This window comes from Galeopterus variegatus, unplaced genomic scaffold, assembly GCF_000696425.1.
Source record: "Galeopterus variegatus unplaced genomic scaffold, G_variegatus-3.0.2 Scaffold12897, whole genome shotgun sequence".
In the NCBI taxonomy this organism is placed as follows: Eukaryota; Metazoa; Chordata; class Mammalia; order Dermoptera; family Cynocephalidae; genus Galeopterus; species Galeopterus variegatus.
In genome coordinates, this window is record NW_007739008.1 from 1 (window position 1) to 16,591 (window position 16,591).

General features: G+C 50.0%; 1 protein-coding gene across 1 annotated transcript; it reads right to left on the reverse strand.

Annotated features, from left to right (window-relative positions):
- Positions 1–700: 700 nt before the first annotated feature.
- On the reverse strand, positions 701–16,169 carry LOC103581364 (sugar phosphate exchanger 2-like; the record flags this gene model as incomplete). Its single annotated transcript, XM_008563219.1, has 6 exons — positions 16,105–16,169; positions 3,435–3,516; positions 2,882–2,975; positions 2,671–2,749; positions 948–1,083; positions 701–777 (listed from the first exon to the last, which is right to left on the reverse strand). Coding segments are annotated over exons 1-6 (527 nt in total), but the record flags the coding sequence as incomplete, so codon positions are not given.
- Between the last annotated feature and the right edge of the window lie 422 nt (positions 16,170–16,591).

Consider the following 16,591-nt stretch of genomic DNA (forward strand, 5'->3'; position numbering starts at 1 on the left):
CGGAAAGCTGGCTGCCTGTGGCCTCCATGAGGAGCCGATGACCGAGACTTTCAAAGCCCCAAAGACACAAGTCAGGGAGGAGGGGGAGGCCTTGGCTAGTGACAAGCAGAAGACAGCAAGGCCTGGGGTCCTATGCCCCATGCCCAGCTCCCGAGCAAGCACAGCCGGGAGCTGTCACCACACTGAGGGCGCAGGCCCCTGCCCCCTCTCTCCCTGTCTGCCCCGCTCTCTCGCTCTAAAGCCATGGTCTGTGGATTGTAACAACTCAGGGTGTGCTACTAGCATCCAGTAACTAGACACTGACTGGGATTGCTGCTAACATCCTACAATGTGGGGGCAGTCCCCAACACAAGAACTTAACAGCCCAGGAGGTCAATAGAGCCAAGGGTGAGAGACCCTGCTCAAAAGCAACCTTCTTTGTGCTAGAGGCAGTTCGGGAAAAAAAAAAAAACAAAAACAGTTTTATAGGCGTCTTTTTGTCTTCACTCAGAATGGAAGCTCATCTGGTATGAGAGGAAAGTACACTGAGGTCACCTGCTCTGCGATGAGAGCCTGGCAGTGAGAAAACCAGCTCGGCTCCTTCACCACACGTTTATCTCAGCACGTGGACGTCGGCAGCGGCAGCGTGGAGGCCGCTCTCTAATCCTGCCCCCTGAGACTGCATCGGAGCCCTCCCGTCCCTCCCGCCTGTCACACTCACTTGCCCTTCCCGAACCAGTTGCCGACGCAGGTCACCACGGATGGCCAGCCTGTGGTCTGGACGAGTCCGTTGCAGATCTGCAGGGAGAGAGCCCGGGGGTGGGGACAGGCCCAGGCCATGCTCCCTGTTCTGACCCTCCCAGGTTGGGGAGGGTCACCGTCACGGCCGAGGGCCCCGCACACCCACGCCGCACCCGTGCCCTGCCCCCACACACACAAAGGCCCGAGTGCAGCACGGAGACTCGCACCTGGATGAGCACAAAGTACCAGAGCATGTGGATGTTCCAGAAATACGCCAGGCCAAAGAGGGAGGTGAAAAGGCCACTGAGCAGCATTCCAGCCGAAAGGTAATACCGGAGGGGCAGCCGCTCCCCAAAGATGCCGCTGGGGAGGAGAGAGTGGCACTTGTGGGGAATCTCTGGCGTGTCCCTGCCTCAGCTGTCTCCCACCTCCTTTCCTTCCCCACCGCAGCGCCGAAGCCACTTGACCAGTGACCTCTGTCCGTGCCGCCGTGTGTCAGGGCCAGCTCGGTCCCCGCTCACCCGACTCCAGGTGTTATCAGACGCTGCTGTCCGTCTTTCTGCCCCTCAGCCAGCTGTCCCCCCCCACTCTTCCTCTCGGAGCAGCCTCTCACGCTACTGTTATGATTTTAACTACCACCTACATGCTACACAGTCCCAACTGCGTATCCAGTCCTGATCTGTCCCCCAGAGCTTCTGGGTCATAATCAGGTGCCTTCTGGATATCTTCTCTTGGATGCCCCAAAGCATTTGAAACTTAGCACTCTAAAGCTGAATTCCTCTTCCCCCTCCTGCCACCCGGCTACCAGCCCCTCGTCCTGCCCCTCAGCTGAGTGAATGGCACCACCATGCACCTGGCCAATCAAGGCAGGCCAGGGAACTACCTCCGTCTTCTGTCCCCCAGCCCCCACATTCCATCTCTGAGACCCACCCATTCCACCTCTTCCATACTTTGACCCTTTTTCACCTTTGTCACCACTGTTGTCACTCAAGCTCTTCTCCTCTTGGGCTGTTGTCATATCTGTCCCTTAGCAGAACCAGTCCTCACTCGCTCAAATCTACCTCAGCATCGCTCTCAGAGTGATCTATCCAAAATGTAAATCTGAACATGATACTGTAGGGAAAACCCTTGAGTGACTGGCTTATGCCCACAGCCTGGCCCTGGGGCCCTCTGCAAGTGACTTCATCCTCCAGCCCTGTCCCTTGCTCCTCCCTCTGAGTGCACACACTGGCAAACCTGCCAACAGCTCCTGCCAGGGATCGCGCTGTTCCACATCGCCTTACTTTGCGTGTGCTATTCCTTCTGCCTGGATCCCTTTCTCCACTGCCCCCCCCAAGACCTCTTTATCACTCTAAGTACCGTCTCATCCCAGAAGCCTCCCCAGACCCTCTTCATCAATCCCAGCCTGGACTAAGTGACTGTCTGAACTCCCAGAGCACCTGGTGGCCACCCCTATCATAGAGCCACCTCACAGTTTTGTCATTAGCTGCTAAGATATTGGTCATCCCTGCTAGGCTGTGAGCTCTCTGAAGGCAGTACCTTGCCTTATCAAGTTTTGATTCCTGGCAATGAGCACCACACTTGCTATGTAAAAACCATGCTGACTGTGCTGGTTTAGACGCAGCACAGGATGGGGTTTCCTGGCCATCTCTGTATCCAGGGTCATCCTGGAAGGATCCCAGTCCAGGACAAACCATATTCCATCTGCGCCCACCAACACTGAGTTTTCCAGGAAAAAGAGTTACTAACACTGGGAATCTACCAGGCGAGGGGGCAGTCTGGGCAAGCGTGGTAAGGAAAGGAGGAAGGTCGTGAGCTTAGTGTGCGTGCAGAAGTCTTGTTATAATTCCCACCTGGGGGGCCATCAGCTTTCCCCAGGTTAGCTAAGCAGAGGCAGCAGCTCGGAAGCGCCCTCCTCTGGATGGTCACAGGCTCTGCCTCTGTCATTACCTGATAAACATGCCGATGGCATAGGCCACGAGGAAGGCATCGTCCACACCCCCCAGTAACTCACTGTAGTTGTCCTTGTCTGAAAGCAGATGGGAGAGACAGAGAGCTGGCTGCTGGGCTGCACCTGCAGGAAGCCCTTTCTGGCTCTGGACAACCCCTCTTGAGGACGAGGGAACGGGGAGTGGAGAAGAGCAATCTGCCCTGCTCTTACCAAATGGACTCCAGCTGCACCATGTGGTGTCATTGAGACTATGGGTGTCATTGATGGGTATGATGATCTCTGAGCAGTTCTGGTGCAGACGGTTCTGGAGGGGCAATAGGATGCACAGGTCAGAGGTCAGCTCACTCAGCCCAAAGGGGAGCAAGCAACCTCCCACTCCAACCTTCCCAGCACCACTGCTCCCCACCGGATTCCACGTTCCTTCCTGCTGGCACCTCCTCCAGTCAGCAGCAGCTGACTGCCAGGAAAAGTGCCCACGTCAGACCCTGAGCAGAACCAGACAGTAAGGTCCCTGCCCTCTTATTTCACCCACACTCCCAACACTGCTGTCTTGGTGAATAAACTCAAAAGGAGAGCCTAGGGAAACCCTCCTGGAAGAAAGAGCTACTAAAAGTGGCTGTCTGCCAGAGTGAAGGAGCAGTGTTGGTGACCATGGTAAGGGACTACAGGTGGCTGTGGACAGAGGTCCAGACCATTCTTCTCAAATGTGTTTCTGCTGGGGCAGCATGTCCTGCATTCTTCGTTAGGGCCAGCCCAGCCTCACCTTGACGACACTGATGGGCTTCCTGGACATGTGATAGCAGGTATAAATGAGGAAGGTCATCAGCAGAACGGAGCCTCGGAACCTGCCGGAGAAAATGGGCATCTGGGTCAGCAGGATGTCCGGCCCCAGCTGGAAGTTCTCGCCACTTTCCCACCCATGCCCACTCTGGCAGCCCCAGGGCCTTGGCACCAATTCTTCACCTTCAGGCTCCCCTTCCAGACACAAGCTCCTCAGGGCAGAGGCCAAGGGGAGGCTAGGAGCAAATTCCCAGAGGCCAGGGGGCTCAAAGGGACCCATTGCCTTGGTCCCAATTCCTGAGGCTCAGCACCAGTAACCTTTGGGAAAGCACCTCTCCTGCTCTGGCCACCTTCATCCCCTTTGCTGTTCTCTGGCCTCACTAAGGCAAGGGTGCCTCTGCGCATGTGCGTGTGTGACAGAGATGGGCCAAGGAGTTAGAACCGCTTTTATTTTTTATTTATTTATTTTTTTAAAAGATGACCGGTAAGGGGATCTTAACCCTTGACTTGGTGGTGTCAGCACCAGGCTCTCCCAGTGAGCGAACCGGCCATCCCTATGTGGGATCCGAACCCGTGGCCTTGGCGTTATCAGAACCACACTCACCCGAGTGAGCCACAGGCCGGCCCTAGAACCGCTTTTAAAGTGTCAGAAACAACGGGGCGGGGTGAGTGGAGGCTGAAGAGGGAGAACGGTCTGTCTTTAAAGTGAGGTCAATACTCCCCTTAAGCTTAGGACACAGCAGACAGTGTCTGCTTCAGCCCAGACCCTAGTTGGAAGGGAATCAACAGTGAGACGGCTGGTGACAGAACCAAGTTCTCTTTCTAGTCCCAGACTGGTCCATTCTACAGGACAGAAAGCTCATTCTTTCCAGCTGTGGCTCACATATCACATGTGCCGCTCCCACCCCCCAGGTCCCGTCTCATGCACTGCTCTGGGGTGGAAAGAACAGTCGAGTCATGCACCACTCAAAGTTTCCACTGCATGCAGCCCCTTCCCCTCTTCTGAGGGCCTGGAGAAGGGCCTTCAGTGCCCTCCTGAGTCACTGTCGGCTTCCTCAGCAGGCGTCAGCTGAGCTGGGTCAGCTGCCGGCACAGGAAGTACACAGAAAATGACTTCAGAATGAACCCCCAGTCCAGGAGAAAGGGCCGGGCATGAGGGAAAAGGTAGGAGGGGCCCCAAAGCCCTTCCGATCCCTGGCTCCTGCTGCCCTCTAGGAATCTGCTTCCGAACCCCAAACTCTCTTCCCAAAGACGGGTCATGATGCAATGCAGGGTAGTACTTGTGAAATAAAGGGGGTACTTCAGCAAAGCCTGAATTTGGATTGGGCTACGAGGCCCCCTCTCACTCCACCCCTGGACTTGAGCTTCCTGCCTGGGTCTCTGTCTCCACGCTCTCCATTGCTCCAGTTAATCTTCTTAAGAGAAGAGTTACACATGCCTCCCTATTACTTTCCTTAAAAAATGTCAGTGCCTTTCCGTTCCATCAAGAGTGAAGTCCTAACTACGTACTCTGCATTCTGCACTGCTCTGTGACCCAGCCTCTGTGGCACCACTTCCTGAAGGCTCATGGGTGGATCACAGAAGTCCTCTAGGGACTGAGTCCTATATGGTGACTGACATGGGCAAGGTTGGTAGCAGCTGTGTTTTCCGGGTTCCACCAATTGCTGTATAGCTCAGGACTCTAGTGCGGGTACTTCTGGAATCTGAGGAAAATTCTCTGAATTTGGAGAGCATGCTCAGCTGGCCTTCTGCAAAGAGCAATAGACAAAAAACTACAGCCCTACAGATAACACCAACCCAGTGCCCTGCAGGGCTGGTGTTATCTGTAGGGCTGTAGTTCAGGGCAAAAGCGCTGGGTTGGTGTTATCTGTAGGGCTGTAGTTCAGGGCAAAAGCGCTGGGTTGGTGTTATCTGTAGGGCTGTAGTTCAGGGCAAAAGCAGAAAGCTTTGAGTGAAGCCTCTCACTAATTTCTGGGTCACCTCACACAAGTTCCTAAGCCTTTTTGCCTCTGGTCTCTTCATCAGCTGCAACGTAGATGACAGCATCAACTCCGTCTATCTCACAAGGTAAGTGAGCACAGGATTTCTCTCACCCTAGTCCGTAGGTCCCTGGTGGTACCATCTTTAACAAGGTCAGAAGCTCAGCTGAGCCAGCCTTGGCTGACCACATGGATATGCCAGGGCCCTTGCCAGGATGTGTGGCCATCCGCTATGGTGATGAATCAGATCCTCTCTGAGTCTGAAAGATCCTCAGAGACCCGATGCCCCACTAGGGCCCCTATGACTGTTCTTCCATGACAGTGAGGCTGATGCCAGCTACGGAGCCTGATATTGACTGGGAAGCCAGGCTTCGCCTCAGCAGAACTGCTGAGCCCTCTCAGGAGCTTATCAGTGCCAATGAGGGGCTCAAAGAGACACCCAGCTGCCAGCAACACTTCCCTCCCACCCCCACTCCCCACCCACACATTGCTTGAACGCCAAGTGCAGGACCTGCCCACCCTTCCCTGTCTTTCTCCTGCCTGAGGTCCCAGGTGTACTTCCTTATCTGCTCCATGCCTCTTTCATCTGGAGTCTTGTCCCTCCCAACCCTGGCTGGAAGGAGCTGTGCCAGAAGGGCAGAAACACTCATGCCCATTTCTAATGTCCCGACTCCCTTTGGCAGAAGCAAGACTGCTGTCCCGCCCACCAGGTGCCCACTACGTGCCAGTCACCGTGCTGAGAAGCCAGCAATAGCGAGAGAAGTCCTCAGAAGGACCTCTGCCCTCCTGGAGCTCACAGGTCAGCGGGGAAGTGGACAGTTAGTATTGGTGCAACAGTGCTATAAAAGAGGGCGTCCTTGTGGCAAGAAAGCACAAGTGAGGGATACCGAGCCCAGCGGGATGGAAGCAGTGTCTGGGAAGGATTGCTGGAGGTGAGGCTTCAGTTGCATCTTCAAAAACAAGCAGGAGGTGGCAGGGCCGACCTGGGTGGGGGTGAGGGGATGTGCCAGGGAGCAGGAACAGTGTGTGCAAAAGCACAGAGGTATGAAATAGCACTGCCTGTTTGGGGAACTCCGCCTCCTTCGAGATATCTGGAAAGTGGGACTGAGCCCAGTACAGAAGGAGGGGGACTGGGAAGGAGGCAGGGGCCGGGACACGCAGGGCCTCAGGTGCCCCACCGTGGAGTTCAGGCTGTCTCTTGAGGGTGATGGGAGCCGGCGAAGGGGGCCGAGATCTCCTAGGTCGGGCTGCTTTGGGCACCATCCAGGCTAAGTCAGGTTAAGGCCCAGGGCTCCAGCCTGTTCATTTTGGGGGGAAGCCTGAAGGGCAGGGCCAGTTCCCTGTGCCTTATCCATCCTGCCAGCCACTCCTGGCATGTGGTAGCATCATGGGGGACTCTAAGTGGTTGGTATATTTCAAGGAGTTAAGCTCTATAGGAGGAAACAGCAAAGACTTAGGAATCAGTCAAAGGCTGCTTTTATTTTTTAAATCTGTTTGCTCATCTGAAAAGCCGAGTTTATAACCTTTCTCATAGAACTACTGACAGTTTAGTGAGATGATGTATATAACGTCTTATGTCATTCCTGACACCCAGTGTGTACTTAAAAGTGACTAGTATTGTTTCGGATTTTCAGATGAGAAGAAGAGCTGGAGGGGCTGAGGCAGCCTGTGCTGCTCTGTTGGGGGAGCCGAATGGGGTCGGGGGCTGACACCAAAGTTCTCCGGGTAGTGGAGGTCCCAGGCCCTGGATTCACCTGGGAGGTAAGAGATGTGGATACCAGCATGGCCTCTCCTCTCCACCGTACCTGCCTGGGTCTAGATGGACACAAAGATCCTCTGAAGCTACTAGTGCCCGACCTTTCCTGGGGGTTTGGGAGCCTAAGGGGAGCCTGCAATGGTACAGAGCAGATTCCAGTGACCCCTATGAGCTCCTCAGGGCAGGCTGGAGAATCTGTAGAGGTCCACACTGGCATCCTGACCTGCCAGATTTCAGCCCTGCCCTCTTCTCCAGCTCTGACACCAACCCCCAATAGAGAACCTGACATCCAAGTCAGCAGCAGAGTCCTGGGGGTAATGTGCTGTGTGATGCCAGGCCTGGCACTGGCCCCCTCTGGGACCTCCTGCCTGGACTCCAGGGGATGGAGGAACGAGCTCAAAGTCACTTGCCAGCTGGGCGCAGCACACTCGGAGCTGGTCCGCCTCTTAGTCCGGTGCTCTTTCCATTCCACTTTGTCAGGTATTCTGAGGAAAAGACCAAGGTGCCATAGTTCAAAGGGGACTGATGACATTGGTCATGTTAAGGGCTAGGCTAGGCTGAGGCCAAGGGTGCCAAACTTACAGGAACTCACAGGAAAGATCTGATGTGCTCCTGCAGCGTGAAGAACCCACCGGTTTCACTTCTCTTTTCACAAGCCCTTCCCTCATGAATCAAGAGGCCCCAATAGGGGAGCAGGGGACACATGTGCACAGCAGGCCCTGCCTGGCCAGCCCCAGGATGGCTGTGGGGGGAGAGATGGAGGCCCAGGCTGGGCGAGCAGACCAAGGAGCAAAGGACATGTGGGGCAAGGCCCCAACTGCTCCAGGTGGGGCTGGCTGCCCCATGACCCTCTAAGTCTTTGTTAGCAAGAGGTAGCACTTCCTAGAGTCCCACCTCCCCCAACCTGATACTGGTTACTGAATAACCAAGTCAGATAGAAAGGTGGACGAGCTATGTCTTAACTATTAGCTGACGGTCTAACTTAGTCTTTCAAAGGAGCACAGTAATATCTTTATTGGTACTGTTAAGGCTTCGCAGTAGGAATGCTTCTGGGGCAGGAACAAGAACAGTATGTCCCAAAGCGGCATCAGACAAAAACCAGCCAAGAAGAAACCCCAAAGGACCTACTACCACCACCACTACAACAAAACGGCAGCAAGAGATGGCACAGCAGAGGGATGCTGACCTCAGGAGATGGTAGAAACGGGCCCCTTTCCCAGGTGGCTACCTAGTCATCCCGCAGTCCCAGGCTGGGCTGGCTGTGGCTGCAGGTGACCCTGGCACTTGTCCTGAGAAAGCAGACCTGGTAGCCTGTTCTTGGATGTGCCTGTGCTGAGACTTGGCAGATCTGAAAAGGATTGAGGGCACGATAAGAGCCAGGCCAGGGCTAAGTCCCATACTGACACTGGGTGGTGTCCTAGTAGGAAAAGGCCAGCCAGGAACAGATAACTGCAGGGGCAGAGTCCTGAGCCAGGCCTTCAGCATATAAGACAGGACAGGGACAGGCCATGTCTGGGAGGACCTCTGAGGACTGAGGGCACAAAGCTGTCTTGGGGCAGGGAGCCAGCCCAAGGACTCTCCTCTACTTGACACCTTCCTCTAGCTGAGATTCGGGAGCTTGCTTAGAGAGATTGAGTTGATCAGGGCTCGATCCCAAGATCTGTCCCAAGGAAGGGAGCCATTGGCTAGTAGCCACAAGGAACTCAAGACTTTTCAGAAGAGATTAGTGGCTAAGATGATGATCTTTTTTAGGAAAGGAGAAAATATAGAATAGGTTGTTTTGCTTTGAGTAGAAAGCTGAGTAGGGGAACCCAGAATGCTCAGACAGAATGAAAAGATGTGGCTTTAAGCTACAGTTTGAGGTTCCATTCGGGCAGCTGGACTAACTCTGGAAGACTGAGTTGGTGAGGCTTAGAAGAGGTGGCCAGCAGGTATTCAGTCGGTCTCTCTTCTGAAGAAAGGTTGTATAGAATGCACAGATGGAAACATGCTGACAGCGGCAGAGCTGTGGTCCTGCCCGGGAGCGAGACGCTGGCCTTCCTTTCAGGATTCTCTGGAGGCCTAGCCCCATGCCTCCCCCACTCCCCCTGAGCACAGGACCCAGGGGACAAGGCGTGAGCCAGAGGCCAAAAGGAGAGCAGTAAACCGTCTGCTCTCCCACACACCAACTTAGTAACAATCAGACAGGGGAAGTCTTGGGCTTCGGGGACTCTACCCGTGGTGTCTGTCTTCAATTCTCTTGTTACTTTGGGACTGCTCAACTCCGACCTCAGCGCTCAATTGGTACAGCTTCATTGGAAGAAATAAGTCCTCGGCCAACCATACAGACTATTCCAAAACACTTGCTGCCTTTAGACCAGTCCATGGGGCCTGAGTCAGAGGGCCTTCCCAAAGCCAGTGAGGTGCACCCCAGTTCACTCTTTGTAAGGAGGAAAGAGGAAAGAAACTGCAGAGTGGAGGAGGAAGTGAAGAAAGCAGCTGGGGGAAAGTCGGCAATCACGAGGGGGCAGGGTCACATGCTCTGCTGGGGGCAGGAGTAGGGATAATGGCTTAGCCTCCAGGATCTCCTCCAAGATCCTCATTCTTTTTCAGAGCAGCCTCTTCCTATCACAACTCATTTTACACAGCTCTTTCTGCTGCCCCTATCAAGCACCTTTTGGCAGCAATCAGGGAAATAAGAGAAAGCTATGTAGACAGCATCCAGGGCCCCTGCTCTGAACGGGGCCCCTGAGGGCAAGGGACATCAGACTTAGACTGAATGAGGCTGAGTCTTAATTTCTGGTTCTTCCATTTACTGTGACCTTGGGCAAGTTGTTTAACCTCTCTAAGCCTCAGTTTGATCTTCTTTTAAATAAGATAAACTCCTGCACAGATGGTTAACAAGGATTAGATGAGATACAATGGATGTGAAAGTACTTGGCACACAGCAGGTTCTCGGTTGTATTTGAGTGTCTTTCTCCTGTGGCTTCCTAAGGGTGGGTGCCAGGATCTGGCAGTGTAAGCACTTAGCTACCTCCACAGGGCAGAACCATTCATTGTAGCCACAGCCACCAGTTCAGCCTTGGCCTTTCCAGCTCACATGGCAAGATCAGGGTATGGAGAAAACAGTTGTGTGGGAGTCTACAGCTCCGGCTTCACCTGCCTGTCCAATCCACCCCCACCCCCACCCATTCCTGCTCATCCAGCTGCTGTCACCCTGGTGCCTCCTCCCACAAGCTTCTCTTCTCCACGTCCTGAGCTGTTCCCCCTCACAGGGCCCCAGGAAATGGGCCCAGCCCCATAGTACCAGCCACAGTCATCTCTCTGGAAAGATGCCCATGTTGCCTGCTGCCCCCAGACTTTCCCACACAGACGCTGGCACAGAAGGCAGCAAACCAGCCAGGCCCAGACCTAGGCAGCCTCCGGGCGCTCTGTGGTTCTGAAGTGTCTTGAACAAGCTATCCACACCCATCTTGACAGAGAGGGTCTGACAGGAGAAAGAGGAGCCATAACACATTCCTGGATAGGAACTCCTCAGAGTCCCTGACTTTTGGTTGGATGTAGCTGCCTCTGCACACCTGGTGCCACCTGCCTCCCAGCCTCATCTCCAGGGGCTGCTCCCTTGGCAGTCTACACCCCTGCCAGCTGGAGCTACATGTTACCAGCCTGTAGACTGGCTCTGTGTTCACTTCCATGCCTTTGCTGGCTCCATGGCCTCTGTCCAGAATACCTCCAGATTCACCAAGTCGTAGGCTACCTTCTCCTTCTAATGGGGATGAATCCCTCCCTCCACAGACATTTACCAGCATCTAGCAAATAGCAAGTATGCTAGGCACTGCACTAAGTGTTTTAAATGCAGATGGTCCCTGACTTACGATGGTTTGACTTAAGAATTTTTGGGCTCATAACCCTATTGTAAATCAAGAAGCACTGGGACTTAAGATTCTCTGTGCCTCATTATACCCAGATGTTCGATGGGGAAACTAACATTTACCTTGCAGTTCTATAAAAATTACAAATTAACAATGACTGACACGAAGTAGCAGGAAAAGCAGGTAGAATAATAGTTAATAATTAATGTTTACTCAGTGCTTAGTGTGAGCCCAGCACTGATCTAAGTACTTTACACGTAGTACTTTTAAGCCTCACAACAATCTTATGAAGTAGGTATTACTATTATCCCCATTTTATAGATAAGGAGTCCAAAGCCCAGGGCCAATCCACCTCCAGCTTCCTACTCCATTTTCTTCACTTCTGCTTAAATGCTGTCCTTGGGGACATGTGAAAGCAGTAAATTTGACAGAGTTCATTTCTAATTTATTTCAGACTACAGTCTTTATTGTGTTTGCCTCTACCCCAGCCTATATTTTGTTTAACGCAGGAAAGGTGAATCGGTTTAACATGTATCTATAATGATAAAATCATCACTAATAAAAATATTAAGAGCTACCATTTATTGCATACTTCCTATGCATGCAATTTGCACATATAATTGCTAACACTTGTACGTGTTAGACACACTCAAAGAGGTAATTTTGAAAAAAGCTGACCTCTATACTAGTCTTCTGAACAACATGGTCCATATGAAACGTACCCTTTGGCACCCAAGACACAGGGCAGTGCCTTCTGAAATTGCTGACTTATGCGTACACACCCTCTCTCCAGCTTGATCCTTAGTTCCGAGAAGGTAGGACCATGTCTTAATTGTCTGTGCAGGCCTTTAAGTTCAGTGTAGTAATGTAGCTGTAGCAGAACTACATTACGTTTAGTGTTTGATAGGAATCCAAACCTATACTCATCAGGAAGGAAAAGAACTCCTACTGAGTACCCTCCATCAGCCAAGGGAGGTCAAGAAATGTTGACATATATTACCATATTTATCATCAAGAACTCACCTGACTTCTACCGAAGAGGAAACTGAGGCTCAGCAAAATTAACTACTCAAAGTGTTACACAGTGGTGAAGGGATTTCAATCTAGGTCTGTCTTAAGTGTCAGAGATGCTGGAGAACATAGTAGTTGAATTCACACTTCAAAAAGTGTGCAGATGATGTGTGTGGCTGTAGAAAGTTGTGGTGTTATGTGCACTCCTGAGCTCTTCAAAATGCACGTGTGTGACAGATTGTTTACAATGTCCCACCCTCTCTGCCCCCCATTTTCTCTGAAAAAATATATTACTGTGGTTAAAGTATATAATTAACATACACTAATGAGACTCTACTAGGAACAATAGTGTCAGAGAGGTACAACCTTGTATACACAGTAATGAGATGTGTTTTTATTAAGGGGAAAAAACAGAGCAGTTATATCCTAAAGTAAAATGACTGGTTGTTCTGGAATAAGAAGGAGGGCAGTACAGGACAAAACCTGAGTGGATAAATTTGTAGAAGTTTGTGGAAAGGGAATTTGATTTGCCTTGGATTATTACAGTATGTACAAATAATGAGTCTGAAAAGAAGCAATTGTGTGCTAAAATTTTGCAACAGCTGTCTTAGTTTCGATTAGTTTACTCATATTATTTTCAAAAAGAGGGCCCCTAGCAAAATCACAAATATTTGTGAGGTGCTAGAAATAATTAGGTTTATTTGATATATTATTATTGATCAATTATATGGGAATAATGGTCAAATCAGAATGGATACTCAACCTTCTCTAGGTTAAATTTATATAAGTAAAATCTTATTATTTATATAGATATTTCATAACTTATATGATGTATGAGAAGTTCCACACATTTCTCAATGCCTTTTCAGTCCATGATCTGATTCTATTTATTAGCATCTGGCGGTAATTTGCCTAATGACAAAGTATAGTGTTACTAGTCATGATCTCAGTTATGATTTGAACCATTACCTGGGCTGCAACTTTACTTCTTTAATTTGAATCTAGCATCTTCCAGACTATTGGTTTTCAACTGGGAATGTACATTAGACTTTCCTATGGAGTTTTGTTAAAATACAGTTGTTTAGGACTTGCTGCAGATTTATTGGATCTCTTTAGCTCATATTCTTGGTATATTCTTGGTATATTATATAAATTATATGTCAGGATTTTTATACGTTATATCTTAAGATTTTTCCTTCTGTGAAAATTATGTTCATCCATTTTTATAAATTGATGTAATGTCCACCGTCTTCTTTGAAATTAGCCTTATTACGTTTTTAGACATGGTCTAGATTGTTTTTTGTTTGGATTGGCTTCTTCTTGTTTTGCATACCAAAGGAACAACCAAATTTCCTTTGGTTGCATTATTCTTGTCATGAATTCTCATCAGATTGTTCACTTTTGAAAATTGTAAGTTAACCAGCACTTCTTAAGTTTCTGCCACCTACATATAGTTTTTGTTTTTCTCTGATGCTTTCTAAAGGTTCAGCAATCAGCTGTAGGCCCAGGTTTTTACCTTTTAAACAAGAACTGTCTCAGGACAGCACTGTGCTGAGTACTTACTCTTGAATACAGGCTTCCGATGGTACTACTTAGATAACTTTAAGAACATGCCAGTGGACTGAGTCAGGAGTTCCAGAACTCTGTAGTCAAGAAGCATACTAAAGCAGGGGTTTTAAGATTACTAGCCCCAGATCCAGTGGAACAGAATTAATCATATAGGACTGAATGAGCTATTAAGAGATGACTGTCATTTATATTTGGAATACTGTTGATGTTGTTATAGTGTTCTCTTTCCTGGATATGTAAGTAAGACCTTTCTCTTTCTTCTTAGTCTATCTGTAGCCAGTAATAATTTAATAGACTCTGCTTTTATAAACTGAAATGAAACATTTATACATATCTTATTCTCTCTACCTGACTCCTCAGAATTCAGAGACTGTTATTGAGCCTTCTTGCTTTTCATGGCAATACAAATGTGTGCGTAAGTTTGATAAGAATCTGTCCTCTTTTTTACTAGTACATAATTAGAAAAATTGATTATGCAACCAAGGCTTTACCTGGAATGTTGTACTTGACAAGGATGCCCATTTAATTAGATATAACCAGTCCCTTTTAAGGAACTAAGTTTCCCTGTATGGAGCCAATACTAACAAAACCCTCCCAAGAAAACTGGCTTACTGGGTTCCCTGCCCTCCCTGGTTAGCCCAGGAACCTTAGGATATTTGGGGGAACTTGAAAAGAGAGGAATTTCCCCAAATTTATAGGCATAGCAGGTAAAACCTGGTGGAGACAGTTTCTTGTCTCGGCTTCCTAATCTCAGCACAATAAATAATTAAAGGCTTTTAAAAGTCTAATCTAGGATTCCTTATGAAAACTTCCTGCAAACTTAACAAGGCCTATTCGGTGAATTAACACTCTTGCTGTATCTATGTAATCAGATCAGATCTATGATACCAGCTTTATTTTGTGATCAAGAATAAACTTTCTTGGAGACTTTTTTTTTTTTTCTTAATCAAAACGGGAGACTGTAGGAAAAAAAAATCAGTGTTTCAGTGGAAACCCTATGCATTATCTAGAGGATACCTCTCCAGGTTATCTGATTGTTGCCTTTCACTTATCTGATTGTAGCCTTTCATTGACCTTGAGTTATTTTACGATTCTTTGAAATGGTAGGTAACCGATAAGTCATGCAAAACACGTCTATAAATGATAGTTTCGGTAGTCTTCCTTCCCAACCTGTGGGAAAACCATTGTGACCTCAATATTTCTTATCTATAAATGGGTATGTTCTTTGGATTCTCTCTCTTTCTTCTTCTAATTGTGGTAAAATATAAATAACATAAAATTTACCATTTTAATCATTTTTAAGTTACAGTTCAATGGTATTAAGTATATTCACACTGTTGTGCAACCATCACCACCATCCATCTCCAGAACTTTTTTTATCTTCCCAAACTGAAACTGTCCCCATTAGATACTATTTCTCTCTCCCCTTCTCTGGATTCTCTTTTGAACCAATTATAACAGCTTCTGACGCCTTCATTATGAGTAAATTAAATCTTTAACACATATTCATTTTTATATTCTTACGAGAGTCATGATTTTAATCTTTTTCTGAAAAATACCTTTTAACAGTTCCAGACTCAGAAAGGACCAGGTAAGTAATCTAAATGAGTGAAGAAGGTAGGAAGTAATGAGGACTGTCACCAATTGGAAAGTGCCTAGGGTGACCAACTGTCCTGATTTGCCCAGGACTGAGAGGGTTGGTGATGAAAAACTTTCTGTTTTAAAACCAGGACAAGTTGGTCATCTTTAAACATCCATCCTATCTAAAGGGGACTCCTCAACTCCTATTAATTTAATTTGGAAATTTAGGTCTGGTATCACCACATCATCTGTTTTTGGCTATTTTTGTTAAATTTTATAATTTGTAAATGATGGCAACTAAAATAATATTAAAAAACACTTTGCAGACCAAGCACACTGCTCCAAACTCCAGCCTCTGATGAGGAGTGGCTGAAACCTCTCCAACCTCCGCACACAGCCCAGCATGCGGGCTGCTGGGGCCACGCGTGGTCAGGAGGAAACATTGCTGAGGTGGCCGCCCCGCTGTGGAGCAGCTCCAGCTCTGCTCTAAGGGGATGCCCTTTCCACGTATGTCTCTCAGGGCTTGGAACCCCTCCCTCAAGGCAAGCTGGCAGGACCACTGAGTTCTGGCCTCTATGTTACCCAAGGGCTAAAGAACAGAAGGGACGTTCAACGACTCTAGTTGCTATCTTTTCATTCCATCCCTCCCAGGCCCAGGTCCCCCAGATGCTCAGTGATGTGAAAGCGAAGCGCTCTCGAGTTACCCCGGCTGTGGGCGTGTTTGGAGGGAGGATGGCAAATGAGACTCTCGCAGGCAGCCTAACTTCACCAGCGGCACAGAGCCGGGAGATGCGGATTTAGGAGGGCGTGTGTGTTATCAACCTCCCAGGTTGTCGCTGCCGAGGCCCCCCGGGCGGCACGGAGCCGCTGCGGGCCGGCGCGCCTCCCTCCCCGAGCCCGGCTCACCAACTGTCCCTGGAGAAGGCGCGGAGGAACCAGACTCCCGGAGCCAAGCGAGACCGCATCTTGCCCGACCGGCGCCCGAAGCTGAGTGGACGGAGGAGGGCGTGCGGAGCCGGATGCGTGTCCCTGGCGGGCTGTCGGCGGGATTTAAATACCCCGCCGGCCGGCCCGCCCCGGCCCCGGGCCTGAAGACGGGAGCCCCCGCCCCTTTGCACCTGACCGCCCTCGGGGTCGGGCCGAGCGCAAACCCACTGGCCATCCCCCGGCGGCGGTCGCCAGTTACTTGAGTATTCTCGTGCTTTGCCTCCTGGCCCTGAGTTTCTGGGGACTCCTGCACTGTCCGACTCACTACCCACCGCCGGGAAAGCGAGGAACAGAGGAACCGAAAGCAGCAACCCCAGACCTTGTCAGCTCTATGTGAAGTCCCCGCCTGCCGGCAGCTGTCGCCGCGAAGAGGCGCTGGCACAGACCGGGAAACTAGGGCACGCTG